This window comes from Dendrobates tinctorius, unplaced genomic scaffold (genome assembly GCF_039654945.1).
Source record: "Dendrobates tinctorius isolate UK_male_01 unplaced genomic scaffold, ASM3965494v1 ptg000080l, whole genome shotgun sequence".
Lineage (NCBI taxonomy): Eukaryota > Metazoa > Chordata > Amphibia > Anura > Dendrobatidae > Dendrobates > Dendrobates tinctorius.
The window spans coordinates 368,015-383,368 of NW_027361748.1; the positions used below are offsets into that span (position 1 = coordinate 368,015).

The 15,354-nt window shown below is 48.4% G+C and overlaps 1 protein-coding gene across 7 annotated transcripts in view; it reads left to right on the top strand.

The window, feature by feature from the left end:
• Window positions 1–15,354, top strand: part of LOC141096855 (actin-like protein 6B) — a 75,287-nt gene that overhangs the window by 20,773 nt on the left and 39,160 nt on the right. For 6 of the 7 annotated variants that reach the window (XM_073583686.1, XM_073583685.1, XM_073583691.1 and 3 more), the window contains 5 exons: window positions 5,646–5,746; window positions 6,628–6,725; window positions 7,696–7,790; window positions 7,866–7,972; window positions 8,736–8,825. In XM_073583686.1, coding sequence (XP_073439787.1) covers window positions 5,646–5,746; window positions 6,628–6,725; window positions 7,696–7,790; window positions 7,866–7,972; window positions 8,736–8,825 — 491 coding nt within the window. Of the gene's footprint in view, window positions 1–4,647; window positions 5,551–5,645; window positions 5,747–6,627; window positions 6,726–7,695; window positions 7,791–7,865; window positions 7,973–8,735; window positions 8,826–15,354 lie in introns of those variants that run through there. The other variant, XM_073583687.1, reaches the window with a different exon arrangement.

A 15,354-nucleotide genomic window follows, 5' to 3' on the forward strand; every position in this document is an offset into this window, starting at 1 on the left:
GCCCATTCTCCTCTGACCTCTGGCATCAACAAGGCATTTCCGGCCACAGAACTGCCGCTCACTGGATTTTTTTTCTTTTTCGGACCATTCTCTGTAAACCCTAGAGATGGTTGTGCGTGAAAATCCCAGTAGATCAGCAGTTTCTGAAATACTCAGACCAGCCCTTCTGGCACCAACAATCATGCCACGTTCAAAGGCACTCAAATCACCTTTCTTCCCCATACTGATGCTCGGTTTGAACTGCAGGAGATTGTCTTGACCATGTCTACATGCCTAAATGCACTGAGTTGCCGCCATGTGATTGGCTGATTAGAAATTAAGTCTTAACACACAGTTGGACAGGTGTACCTAATAAAGTGGCCAGTGAGTGTATATAACAGGTCACACACTCTCACCCGACTGTCGTCCCATTGATCGCTTTATATATAACAGGTCGCCCACTCTCACCCGACTGTCATCCCATTGATCGCTTTGTATATAACAGGTCGCCCACTCTCACCCGACTGTTGTCCCATTGATCGTTTTATATATAACAGGTCGCCCACTCTCACCCTCGTGTCGTCCCATTGATCGCTTTATATATATAACAGATCGCCCACTCTCACCTGACTGTCGTCCCATTGATCGCTTTATATATAACAGGTGTCCCACTCTCACCCGACTGTTGTCCCATTGATCACTTTATATATAACAGGTCGCCCACTCTCACCCGACTGTCGTCCCTTTGATCGTTTTATATATAACAGGTGGCCCACTCTCACCCGACTGTTGTCCCATTGATTGCTTTATATATAACAGGTCACCCACTCTCACCTGACTGTCGTCCCATTGATCGTTTTATATATAACTGGTCGCCCACTCTCACCCGACTGTTGTCCCATTGATCACTTTATATATAACAGGTCGCCCACTCTCACCCGACTGTTGTCCCATTGATTGCTTTATATATAACAGGTCACCCACTCTCACCTGACTGTCGTCCCATTGATCGCTTTATATATAACAGGTGTCCCACTCTCACCCGACTGTTGTCCCATTGATCACTTTATATATAACAGGTCGCCCACTCTCACCCGACTGTCATCCCTTTGATCGTTTTATATATAACAGGTGGCCCACTCTCACCCGACTGTCGTCCCATTGATCGCTTTATATATAACAGGTGGCCCACTCTCACCCGACTGTCGTCCCATTGATCGCTTTATATATAACAGGTGGCCCACTCTCACCCGACTGTCGTCCCATTGATCGCTTTATATATAACAGGTGGCCCACTCTCACCCGACTGTCGTCCCATTGATCGCTTTATATATAACAGGTGGCCCACTCTCACCCGACTGTCGTCCCATTGATCACTTTATATATAACAGGTGGCCCACTCTCACCCGACTGTCGTCCCATTGATCGCTTTATATATAACAGGTTGCCCACTCTCACCCGACTGTCGTCCCATTGATCGCTTTATATATAACAGGTCGCCCACTCTCACCGACTGTCGTCCCATTGATCGCTTTATATATAACAGGTCGCCCACTCTCACCCGACTGTTGTCCCATTGATTGCTTTATATATAACAGGTCACCCACTCTCACCCGACTGTTGTCCCATTGATCGCTTTATATATAACAGGTCGCCCACTCTCACCCGACTGTTGTCCCATTGATCGCTTTATATATAACAGGTGGCCCACTCTCACCCGACTGTCGTCCCATTGATCGCTTTATATATAACAGGTCACCCACTCTCACCTGACTGTCGTCCCATTGATCGCTTTATATATAACAGGTCACCCACTCTCACCTGACTGTCGTCCCATTGATCGCTTTATATATAACAGGTCTCCCACTCTCACCTGACTGTCGTCCCATTGATCGCTTTATATATAACAGGTCGCCCACTCTCACCCGACTGTTGTCCCATTGATCGCTTTATATATAACAGGTGGCCCACTCTCACCCGACTGTCGTCCCATTGATCGCTTTATATATAACAGGTCACCCTCTCTCACCTGACTGTCGTCCCATTGATCGCTTTATATATAACAGGTCACCCACTCTCACCTGACTGTCGTCCCATTGATCGCTTTATATATAACAGGTCACCCACTCTCACCCGACTGTCGTCCCATTGATCACTTTATATATAACAGGTGGCCCACTCTCACCCGACTGTCGTCCCATTGATCGCTTTATATATAACAGGTCGCCCACTCTCACCCGACTGTCGTCCCATTGATCGCTTTATATATAACAGGTCGCCCACTCTCACCGACTGTCGTCCCATTGATCGCTTTATATATAACAGGTCACTCACTCTCACCGACTGTCGTCCCATTGATCGCTTTATATATAACAGGTCGCCCACTCTCACCCGACTGTTGTCCCATTGATCGCTTTATATATAACAGGTCACCCACTCTCACCCGACTGTCGTCCCATTGATCACTTTATATATAACAGGTGGCCCACTCTCACCCGACTGTCGTCCCATTGATCGCTTTATATATAACAGGTCGCCCACTCTCACCGACTGTCGTCCCATTGATCGCTTTATATATAACAGGTCACTCACTCTCACCGACTGTCGTCCCATTGATCGCTTTATATATAACAGGTCGCCCACTCTCACCCGACTGTCGTCCCATTGATCACTTTATATATAACAGGTCGCCCACTCTCACCCGACTGTCGTCCCATTGATCGCTTTATATATAACAGGTCGCCCACTCTCACCGACTGTCGTCCCATTGATCGCTTTATATATAACAGGTCACTCACTCTCACCGACTGTCGTCCCATTGATCGCTTTATATATAACAGGTCGCCCACTCTCACCCGACTGTCGTCCCATTGATCGCTTTATATATAACAGGTCACCCACTCTCACCCGACTGTCGTCCCATTGATCACTTTATATATAACAGGTGGCCCACTCTCACCCGACTGTCGTCCCATTGATCGCTTTATATATAACAGGTCGCCCACTCTCACCGACTGTCGTCCCATTGATCGCTTTATATATAACAGGTCGCCCACTCTCACCCGACTGTTGTCCCATTGATTGCTTTATATATAACAGGTCACCCACTCTCACCCGACTGTTGTCCCATTGATCGCTTTATATATAACAGGTCGCCCACTCTCACCCGACTGTTGTCCCATTGATCGCTTTATATATAACAGGTGGCCCACTCTCACCCGACTGTCGTCCCATTGATCGCTTTATATATAACAGGTCACCCACTCTCACCTGACTGTCGTCCCATTGATCGCTTTATATATAACAGGTCACCCACTCTCACCTGACTGTCGTCCCATTGATCGCTTTATATATAACAGGTCTCCCACTCTCACCTGACTGTCGTCCCATTGATCGCTTTATATATAACAGGTCGCCCACTCTCACCCGACTGTTGTCCCATTGATCGCTTTATATATAACAGGTGGCCCACTCTCACCCGACTGTCGTCCCATTGATCGCTTTATATATAACAGGTCACCCTCTCTCACCTGACTGTCGTCCCATTGATCGCTTTATATATAACAGGTCACCCACTCTCACCTGACTGTCGTCCCATTGATCGCTTTATATATAACAGGTCACCCACTCTCACCCGACTGTCGTCCCATTGATCACTTTATATATAACAGGTGGCCCACTCTCACCCGACTGTCGTCCCATTGATCGCTTTATATATAACAGGTCGCCCACTCTCACCCGACTGTCGTCCCATTGATCGCTTTATATATAACAGGTCGCCCACTCTCACCGACTGTCGTCCCATTGATCGCTTTATATATAACAGGTCACTCACTCTCACCGACTGTCGTCCCATTGATCGCTTTATATATAACAGGTCGCCCACTCTCACCCGACTGTTGTCCCATTGATCGCTTTATATATAACAGGTCACCCACTCTCACCCGACTGTCGTCCCATTGATCACTTTATATATAACAGGTGGCCCACTCTCACCCGACTGTCGTCCCATTGATCGCTTTATATATAACAGGTCGCCCACTCTCACCGACTGTCGTCCCATTGATCGCTTTATATATAACAGGTCACTCACTCTCACCGACTGTCGTCCCATTGATCGCTTTATATATAACAGGTCGCCCACTCTCACCCGACTGTCGTCCCATTGATCACTTTATATATAACAGGTCGCCCACTCTCACCCGACTGTCGTCCCATTGATCGCTTTATATATAACAGGTCGCCCACTCTCACCGACTGTCGTCCCATTGATCGCTTTATATATAACAGGTCACTCACTCTCACCGACTGTCGTCCCATTGATCGCTTTATATATAACAGGTCGCCCACTCTCACCCGACTGTCGTCCCATTGATCGCTTTATATATAACAGGTCACCCACTCTCACCCGACTGTCGTCCCATTGATCACTTTATATATAACAGGTGGCCCACTCTCACCCGACTGTCGTCCCATTGATCGCTTTATATATAACAGGTCGCCCACTCTCACCGACTGTCGTCCCATTGATCGCTTTATATATAACAGGTCACCCACTCTCACCCGACTGTCGTCCCATTGATCGCTTTATATATAACAGGTCGCCCACTCTCACCGACTGTCGTCCCATTGATCGCTTTATATATAACAGGTCGCCCACTCTCACCCGACTGTCGTCCCATTGATCGCTTTATATATAACAGGTCGCCCACTCTCACCGACTGTCGTCCCATTGATCGCTCACCCGACTGTCGTCCCATTGATCGCTTTATATATAACAGGTCGCCCACTCTCACCGACTGTCGTCCCATTGATCGCTTTATATATAACAGGTGTCCCACTCTCACCCGACTGTTGTCCCATTGATTGCTTTATATATAACAGGTGTCCCACTCTCACCCGACTGTTGTCCCATTGATTGCTTTATATGTAACAGGTCGCCCACTCTCACCCGACTGTTGTCCCATTGATCGCTTTATATATAACAGGTCGCCCACTCTCACCCGACTGTTGTCCCATTGATCGCTTTATATATAACAGGTGGCCCACTCTCACCCGACTGTTGTCCCATTGATTGCTTTATATGTAACAGGTCGCCCACTCTCACCCGACTGTTGTCCCATTGATTGCTTTATATATAACAGGTCACCCACTCTCACCCGACTGTTGTCCCATTGATCGCTTTATATATAACAGGTCGCCCACTCTCACCCGACTGTTGTCCCATTGATCGCTTTATATATAACAGGTGGCCCACTCTCACCCGACTGTCGTCCCATTGATCGCTTTATATATAACAGGTCACCCACTCTCACCCGACTGTCGTCCCATTGATTGTAAACGCCAGACTCCAATGTCACCTGCACTTGATCAGCTAATCCTGAGGGTTCACATACTTTTGCCACTCATTGACCTGTAATATCCGATCACTTAATGACAAAGTCTCAGATTTTTGCTCATTTCTCTGATTTGTTTCTTTTTTACTTTCTGGACTTGTCTGAGAATCTGATGAAGTTTTAGGTCAAATTTATGCAGAAATCTGGAGGATTCTGATGGGTTCACAAACTTTCAGTGAGTGCTGTATAAATGCTGGTGACGGTGTGTCTGTGCGGTATCACACACCCCAGTGTCCGAGCCTCACCACGTATCAACTCTGCACTCCACAGTAGAAGACTGGGACGCCTTCCAGGCCATCCTGGACCACACCTTCACCAGGCACCTGAAGTCGGAGCCCGCGCTGCACCCCATCCTCATGTCCGAGGCCCCCGTGAGTAACCAGTGTCCCCACCATGTCACCCTGCAGAGGGCGGTACCGGCTCCCAGTACCACTATCACCCTAAAGGGGCGGAGCTATCTCCCTGTATCACTATCACCCCGCAGGGGGCGGAGCTGGCTCCTCGCATCACTATCACCCCGCAGGGGGCGGAGCCAGCTCCCACTATCACCCCGCATGGGGAGGGGCTGGCTCCCCATATCACTATCACCCCGCACAGGGAGGGGCTGGCTCCCCATATCACTATCACCCCGCATGGGGAGGGGCTGGCTCCCCATATCACTATCACCCCGCATGGGGAGGGGCTGGCTCCCCATATTACTATCACCCCGCATGGGGAGGGGCTGGCTCCCCATATCACTATCACCCCGCATGGGGAGGGGCTGGCTCCCCATATCACTATCACCCCGCATGGGGAGGGGCTGGCTCCCCATATCACTATCACCCCGCATGGGGAGGGGCTGGCTCCCCATATCACTATCACCCCGCATGGGGAGGGGCTGGCTCCCCATATTACTATCACCCCGCATGGGGAGGGGCTGGCTCCCCATATCACTATCACCCCGCATGGGGAGGGGCTGGCTCCCCATATCACTATCACCCCGCATGGGGAGGGGCTGGCTCCCCATATCACTATCACCCCGCAAGGGGAGGGGCTGGCTCCCCATATCACTATCACCCCGCATGGGGAGGGGCTGGCTCCCCATATTACTATCACCCCGCATGGGGAGAGGCTGGCTCCCCATATCACTATCACCCCGCATGGGGAGGGGCTGGCTCCCCATATCACTATCACCCCGCATGGGGAGGGGCTGGCTCCCCATATCACTATCACCCCGCAAGGGGCAGTACTCATTTTGTGTCCTGTTTTGCAGTGGAACGCCCGTGCGAAGCGTGAGAAGCTGACAGAGCTGATGTTTGAGCACTACAACATCCCCGCATTCTTTCTGTGTAAGACGGCCGTACTCACCGCGTATCCTGCCCGTGCGGACGCTGTGCACTCACCATATCTGCAGAGTGATGTTCTGCAGGGGGCTTCTCAGGAGCGATGCTCTGAAGGGGGCTTCTCAGGGATGATGCTCTGCAGGAGGCTTCTCAGGAGCGATGCTCTGCAGGAGGCTTCTCACGAGCGATGCTCTGCAGAAGGCTTCTCAGAAGCGATGCTCTGAAGGGGGCTTCTCAGGAGCGATGCTCTTCAGGAGCCTTCTCAGGGATGATGCTCTGCAGGAGGCTTCTCACGAGCGATGCTCTGCAGGGGGCTTCTCAGGAGCGATGCTCTGCAGGGGGCTTCTCAGGGGTGATGCTCTGCAGGAGCCTTCTCAGGAGCGATGCTCTGCAGGAGGCTTCTCAGGAGCGATGCTCTGAAGGGGGCTTCTCAGGAGCGATGCTCTTCAGGAGCCTTCTCAGGGATGATGCTCTGCAGGAGGCTTCTCACGACGATGCTCTGCAGGAGGCTTCTCAGGAGCGATGCTCTGCAGGGGGCTTCTCAGGGGTGATGCTCTGCAGGAGCCTTCTCAGGAGCGATGCTCTGCAGGAGGCTTCTCAGGAGCGATGCTCTGAAGGGGGCTTCTCAGGAGCGATGCTCTTCAGGAGCCTTCTCAGGGATGATGCTCTGCAGGAGGCTTCTCACGAGCGATGCTCTGCAGGGGGCTTCTCAGGGGTGATGCTCTGCAGGAGGCTTCTCAGGAGCGATGCTCTGCAGGGGGCTTCTCAGGGGTGATGCTCTGCAGGAGGCTTCTCAGGAGCGATGCTCTGCAGGGGGCTTCTCAGGGGTGATGCTCGGAGGTGGCAGTCTGCAGGGTGAAGCTCCGGGGCGGCGCTTTGCAGGGTGAAGCTCCGGGGCGGTGCTCTGCAGGGTGAAGCTCAGGGACGGCATGCTGCAGGGTGAAGCTCGGGGGCGGTGCTCTGCTCAGTCTGGTTCCTTAACCCTTTCGTCTCTGAAGTTTTGCAAACGGCAGATCTACAGGTTTGGTACTAGACAGCGGAGCCACACACACCACTGCCCTCCCAGTGCATGATGGGTATGTTCTGCAGCAAGGTGAGTGACATGACACCCCCAGCACAGGCTGCACGCCCCCGGCCCCAGTGATCCGGACCCTCTGCTCTGCGGCAGGTATTGTGAAGTCGCCCCTGGCCGGAGATTTCATCACGATGCAATGCAGGGAGTTATTCCAGGAGATGGGAGTGGAAATCATCCCCCCCTACATGATCGCATCCAAGGTGAGGCCAGGAGGGGGCGCCACACCATGCTTACAACACTACAGGGGCCACACCGAGTGTATACAGCTACAGGGGCCACACCGAGTGTATACAGCTACAGGGGTATACAGGGGCCATACTGAGTGAATACAGCTAGTGGGGTTATGCAGGGTCCACACTGAGTGTTTACCGCTCCTGGGGCCATACAGGGGCCACATTGGTGGAAACCGCTAGTGGGGGCATAAAGGGGCCACACCGAGTGTATACAGCTACTGGGGGTATACAGGGGCCACACTGAGTGCATACAGCTAGTGGGGCCGTACAGGGCCACACCGAGTGTATACAGCTACAGGGGTATACAGGGGCCATACTGAGTGTATTCCGCTAGTGGGGTTATGCAGGGTCCACACTGAGTGTTTACCGCTCCTGGGGCCATACAGGGGCCACATTGACTGTATACCACTAGTGGGGGCATAAAGGGGCCACACCGAGTGTATACAGCTACTGGGGCCATACAGGGGCATACCGAGTGTATACAGCTGCTGGGGCCATGCAGGGGCCACACCGAGTGTATACCGCTACTGAAGGAATACAGGGGCCACACTGAGTGTATATAGCTACTGGAGGAATGCAGGGGCCACACTGGACATCGGTCATGATAACAGGAGCTGATGCCTCTGTGCTGTTCGCTCACAATCATTAATGTTTATCTAGAATCTTCCTCGCCCACATGGGGGCGACACCTTCATGTCTGCCATCTCTACTCTACCTTCTCTTTACCCAGGAACCAGTGCGGGAAGGATCACCCCCAAACTGGAGAAAGAAGGAGAAGCTGCCGGCTGTGACCAAATCCTGGCAAAACTACATGAGTAACGTGAGTGAGTGTGTGAGTATGTAAGTGAGTATGTATGTGAGTGTGTCTGTGTGTATGTGAGTGTTTGAGTATGTAAGTGAGTGTATGTGATTGTGTGTGTATGTATGTGAGTGTGTATGTATGTGAGTATGTAAGTGTGTGTGATTGTATGTGAGTGTGTGAGTTTATGATTATATGTGAGTGTGTGATTGTAAGTATATCAGTGTATGATTGAATGTGTAGGTGTATCGTTGTATGTGTGAGTTTATGGTTGTATGTGGGTGTATGATTGTATGTGTGGGTGTATGATTGCATGTGTGGGCATATGGTTGTATGTGTGGATGTATGGATATATGTGTGAGTTTTCAGTTGTATGTGTGGGTGTATGATTGTATGTGTGGGTGTATGGTTGGAAAGAGGGAGGCATATCTAAAGAAGAATATAATGCTGTCTGCAGAACCTGCAGGGCACAAATCAGATTATCTAAAGCTGACAATGAATTGAGGCTTGCAAGAGACGTCAAAAGCAATAATAAAGGATTTTGGGGATATGTCAAAAGTAAAAGAAAAGTCAAAGATGCTATAGGATTTTTACAGGATGAAAATGATTAAATGGGAAGACATGATGTTGAGAAGGCCGAACTTTTAAATGCCTATTTTGCATCTGTTTTCTCTCAGAAAGGAAATGTAACATCAACTGTTCTTCACTGTCCAAATAAGGGAATAGAAGAATCCAGGATATCTATAAACAGAAAGATAGTGAGGAAACACTTAGCTAACCTAAATGAATTCAAGTCTCCAGGTCCAGATGAATTACACCCCAGAGTACTGAAGGAGATAGCCGAAGAAATTTTAGAACCACTCTCCATAATCTTTGAAAATTCTTGGAGAACAGGAGAAGTCCCAGAAGACTGGAGAAGAGCAAATGTTGTTCCTATCTTCAAAAAGAGGAAGGTGGACCCAGGCATCTATAGGCCGGTGAGTCTGACTTCTATACCAGGAAAGATCTTTGAACAAATTATTAAACAACATGTATGTCAGTACCTGGATAAGAATGAAGTGATTAAACAGAGTCAGCATGGGTTTGTAACTAACAAGTCATGTCAGACTAACTTAATTTCCTTCTATGACAGAATCTGTAGATATAGTATATCTTGACTTCAGCAAAGCATTTGTATCAGGCTCCTGACAGCGCCGGCGTGCAGCCTCCGCTGAGCAGGGACTCACCCATACTGTAGGGACCCCGGGGACAGGAATAGCCGGTAAGTACAGATGCACAGGACCTGAACGCTGAAGCTTTAGCAAGCAGGCACAGGACCTACGGTCATGTGACAGCAAGGGGGCGGGGCTTAGCGTCCTGCTTTCAGAGATGGTAGAAAACTCAGAGTCGGGCAAAACGGAGGTCATACACAGTCCAGGCAAACGAGGTACAGAATCGTGAGTCAGTGAATTGTCAGGCGTAGCAAAGAGTCGCACACGGGATGGAGGCAGAAGTACCAGAGGGGCGATCACAGGGAGGTCAGGACAAAGCCAGGGGTCATACACGGGATGGACACACAAGTACAAAAGCAGAATCCAAGAGACGTAAACCGAGGACAAACCAGATCATACACCAAACAATCGTACCAGGACAGGCGAGAGCACAAACGGAGCAGGGTCGGGCACACTCAAACTAGGAGTATAAACGACAGGGGAGGGTCCTCACTTGAAGCTATAAAAACCCTCCCCAGACCCAGAAGGAGGCTCTACCAATTAACCCCTACACCGCCTGCCCAGCATTATGAATAAACCATGACAATTTGACAAAGTATCTCATACAATCCTTATTGATAAATGACTAAGTATGGAATGGACAAGGCAACTGTTAGGTGGATTCATAACTGGCTTAGTGATCGGACCCAAAGAGTGGTCGTAAATGGCTGCACATCCAGTTGGAAGAATGTCTCAAGTGGGGTACCACAGGGCTCTGTCCTGGGCCCTGTATTGTTCAACATCTTTATCAACGATTTAGATGAAGGAATTGAAAGTAAACTGATTAAATTTGCTAATGACACAAAGCTAGGAGGGATAGCTAATACTAGAGAAGAGCGAGGATTCAAAAAGATATAAATAAACTGGAGCAGTGGGCAGCAACTAACAGAATGGTTTTTAACAGGGAAAAATGCAAAGTACTACATCTGGGCAATAAAAATGAAAAAAGCATATACAGAATGGGAGGAATAGGGCTAAGCAACAGCACATGTGAAAAAGACTTGGGTATACTAATAGATCACAGACTGAATATGAGTCAACAGTGTGATGCAGCAGCAAAAAAGGCAAATGCAATTCTAGGATGTATTAACAGAAGCATACAGTGTAGATCACGTGAAGTCTTTATTGCCCTCTACTCCTCTTTGGTCAGACCTCATCTGGAATATTGCGTCCAGTTTTGGGCGCCACATTTTAAAAAAGACATCAACAAACTGGAGCAAGTTCAGAAAAGAGTGACCAGAATGGTGACCGGTCTGCAAACCCTGTCTTATGAGGAAAGGTTGCAGGATTTGGGAATGTTTACCTTGCAGAAGAGAAGACTGAGAGGAGACTTAATAGCTGTCTACAAATATCTAAAGGGCTGTCACATTGTAGAAGGATCAACTTTATTCTCATTTGTGAAAGGAAAGACTAGAAGCAATGGGATGAAACTGAATGGGAAGAGACACAGATTAGATATTAGAAAAAACTTTTTGACAGTTAGAGTGATCAATGAGTGGAACACGCTGCCACGAGAAGTGGTGAGTTATTATTATTTATTATTATAGCGCCATTTATTCCATGGCGCTTTACATGTAGGGAGGGGTATACATAATACATTCAAGTACAGTAATCTTAAACAATACAAGTCACGACTGGTACAGGAGGAGAGAGGACCCTGCCCACGAGGGCTCACAATCTACAACGGGATGGGTGAGGATACAGTAGGCGAGGGTAGAGCTGGTCGTGCAGCGGTTTGGTGGATCGGTGGTTACTGCAAGATGTAGGCTTGTCGGAAGAGGTAGGTCTTCAAGTTCTTTTTGAAGGTTTCCATGGTAGGCGAGAGTCTGATATGTTGTGGTAGAGAGTTCCAGAGTAGGGGGGATGCGCAGGAGAAATCTTGTATGCTATTGTGGGAAGAGGAGATAAGAGGGGAGTACAGAAGGAGATCTTGTGAGAATCGGAGGTTTCGCGCAGGTAAGTACCGGGAGACTAGGTCACGGATGTACGGAGGTCTCAGGTTGTGGATGGCCTTGTATGTCATGGTTAGGGTTTTGAACTGGAGTCTTTGGGTAATGGGGAGCCAGTGCAGGGATTGACAGAGGGGAGAGGCCGGGGAATAGCGGGGGGACAGGTGGATTAGTCGCGCAGCAGAGTTAAGAATAGATTGGAGGGGTGCGAGAGTGTTCGAGGGGAGGCCACAGAGCAGGAGGTTGCAGTAGTCAAGGCGGGAGATGATGAGGGCATGGACTAGGGTTTTTGCAGATTCTTGGTTGAGGAATGCACGGATCCGTGAAATATTTTTGAGTTGAAGTCGGCAGGAAGCGGAAAGGGCTTGGATATGTGGTGTGAAAGAGAGATCAGCGTCAAGGATTACCCCAAGGCAGCGAGCTTGTGGGACTGGAGAGAGTGCGCAGCCATTTACTTTAAGGGATAGGTCCATGGGGGGGGTCACGTGAGATGGGGGAAAGATGATTAATTCTGTTTTGTCCATATTAAGTTTTAGAAATCTAGCGGAGAAGAAGGATGAAATATCGGCCAGACATTGTGGGATTGTGGTTAGTAGGGAGGTGATATCTGGTCCAGAGATGTAGATCTGTGTGTCATCAGCATAGAGATGATACTGAAAGCCGTGAGATTCTATGAGCTGTCCCAGGCCAAAGGTGTAAATGGAGAAGAGCAGGGGCCCTAGGACTGAACGTGGCGGGACTCCTGACAATTCCTGACCTCCTCAATGCCCGACCAATGTGTGGAAGTGAACAATGCCTGACCTACTCAATGCCCAACCAGTGTGTGGTAGTGAACAATTCCTGACCTCCTCAATGCCCGACCAATGTGTGGATGTGAACAATTCCTGACCTACTCAATGCCCGACCAATGTGTTTAAGTGAACAATGCCTGACCTACTCAATGCCCGACCAATGTGTGGAAGTGAACAATTCCTGACCTCCTCAATGCCCGACCAATGTGTGGTAGTGAACAATGCCTGACCTACTCAATGCCCGACCAATGTGTGGTAGTGAACAATTCCTGACCTCCTCAATGCCCGACCAATGTGTGGAATTGAACAATACCTGACCTACTCAATGCCCGACCAATGTATGGAAGTGAACAATTCCTAATCTACTCAATGCCCGACCAATGTATGGAAGTGAACAATACCTGACCTATTCAATGCCTGACCAATGTGTGGAAGTGAACAATGCCTGACCTATTCAATGCCTGACCAATGTGTGGAAGTGAACAATGCCTGACCTACTCAATGCCTGACTAATGTGTGAAAGTTAACAATGCCTGACCTACTCAATGCCCGACCAATGTGTGGAAGTGGACAATTCCTGACCTACTCAATGCCCTATCAATGTGTGGAAGTGAACAATTCCTAACCTACTCAATGCCCGACCAATGTGTGGAAGTGAACAATGCCTGACCTACTCAATGCCCTACCAATGTGTGGAAGTGAACAATTCCTGACCTACTCAATGCCCGACCAATGTGTGGTAGTGAACAATGCCTGACCTACTCAATGTCCGACCAAAGTGTGGTAGTGAACAATTCCTGACCTCCTCAATGCTCGACCAATGTGTGGAAGTGAATAATTCCTGTCCTACTCAATGCCCGACCAATGTGTGGAAGTGAACAATGCCTGACCTACTCAATGCCCGACTAATGTGTGGAAGTGAACAATTCCTAATCTACTCAATGCCCGACCAATGTGTGGTAGTGAACAATTCCTAACCTCCTCAATGCCCAACCAATGTGTGGTAGTGAACAATGCCTGACCTACTCAGTGCCCGAACAATGTGTGGAAGTGTCTTAGGTAAACTATTACAGACCAATTCTACTCTCCTGCTGTTAAATTTGTAATTGTGTATTATCTCATATAAACTTTTTTGTTCAGAACAGTCACTATTTTTTCCAGATATAAAAATCTTTTTCCACTAAATAATTTGATCAATTTGCCTTTTTTTAAAAAAAAAACTGTTTCCTGGTTTCACATACATCTTGTTTTGGTGGCCGAACACCAAACACAGTATTGTTCTTGCTTGTATGGTGAAAGGAAAGATAAACTTTAGGATCCTGAAAAACGCAGCAGAAACAGAGCAAAAAAGGCAGCAAAAAAGCAAAAAAACTGCTTATTTACTGCCAAGAGATCAGGGCTTGGCTGTAGAAATAAAAAGCAGCAAAAAAAGCAACGTGTGAACATAGCCTTGGAGTATAGAAATGACCAAACGAGTCAGAAATCTGAGATTTTGTCCTGCTTATTGTGGAAAATGTTCTAAAATCACATGTCTGTGAGAGTCAAAAGTATGTGAACCCTTAGGATTAGCTGATAATTGGAAGGTGATATTACAATCTGTTGATTGTCATCTTATTTATTACAATCGGTTGAGAGTGGCCAACCTGATTTATTAAACCGCTTAGACCGCCATAGACTTTTGCGGCCCGGGTGGTCCTGCTCCTACTCGCTACATAGAGGTCATGTGATCGCTGTGTATAAGGCAATGGCAGACTCTGACAGAAGGCGGCATTTCCCCTGTAACTGGGGCTTATAATATACTAACCACAGTTACAGGGGAAGTAAGGAAATAAAAGAAATCACTATTTGAAATGTGTAAAATAAATAAAAATAGCAGGTAAAAAAAACAAATAAAAAGATAAATAAAAGTCACACTGTCAATCTGAGTCGTTGTCTATAGCCCTGTAAAATTAATAATTACTGACAGGGAAACCAATTCTCACATGTATTCTAGTGACCTGTGTGCTCATAAAAAATGAGAGGAAAATCAGACCCTTATTTTCATTATTCCCCCCCCCCCAAAAAAAAGGAACATGATGAAGACATAAAAATGAAGCCCGAGATATGATAAAATGATGCAAAAAACTGAAAATGTCCCCGGTCAGAAGTGGTGGTAACCGGCACTGAAATGGTCAGTGTAGAGTGACGTATCAGTCTGATCGCCACCACGTCTGCATCATGGCCGAACAAAGGAGATTTCTGAGGAGCTGAGAGGAAGAGATGTCGATACTGAGCAGGATGGAAAGGGTTACACAACTCTCTGTGAGAGTGCAGACTCCACCAATCAAGTCAGATGGAGTGAGTGCAACTGGAGACATTATGGTTGTGTGTGTGTGCTGTATACGCGAGGGTGCGCCCTGTGAGTGAGTGTGCACTGGATGAATGTGTGCAGGGGTGTGCTGTATGTGCGAGTATTCGCTGTATGTGCGACTGCACTGTTTCTGCAAGTGCACGCTTTATGTGTGAGGGTAGGCTGTATATGCCAGGGCACGCTGTATGCGCGAGGGTGTGCGAGGATACT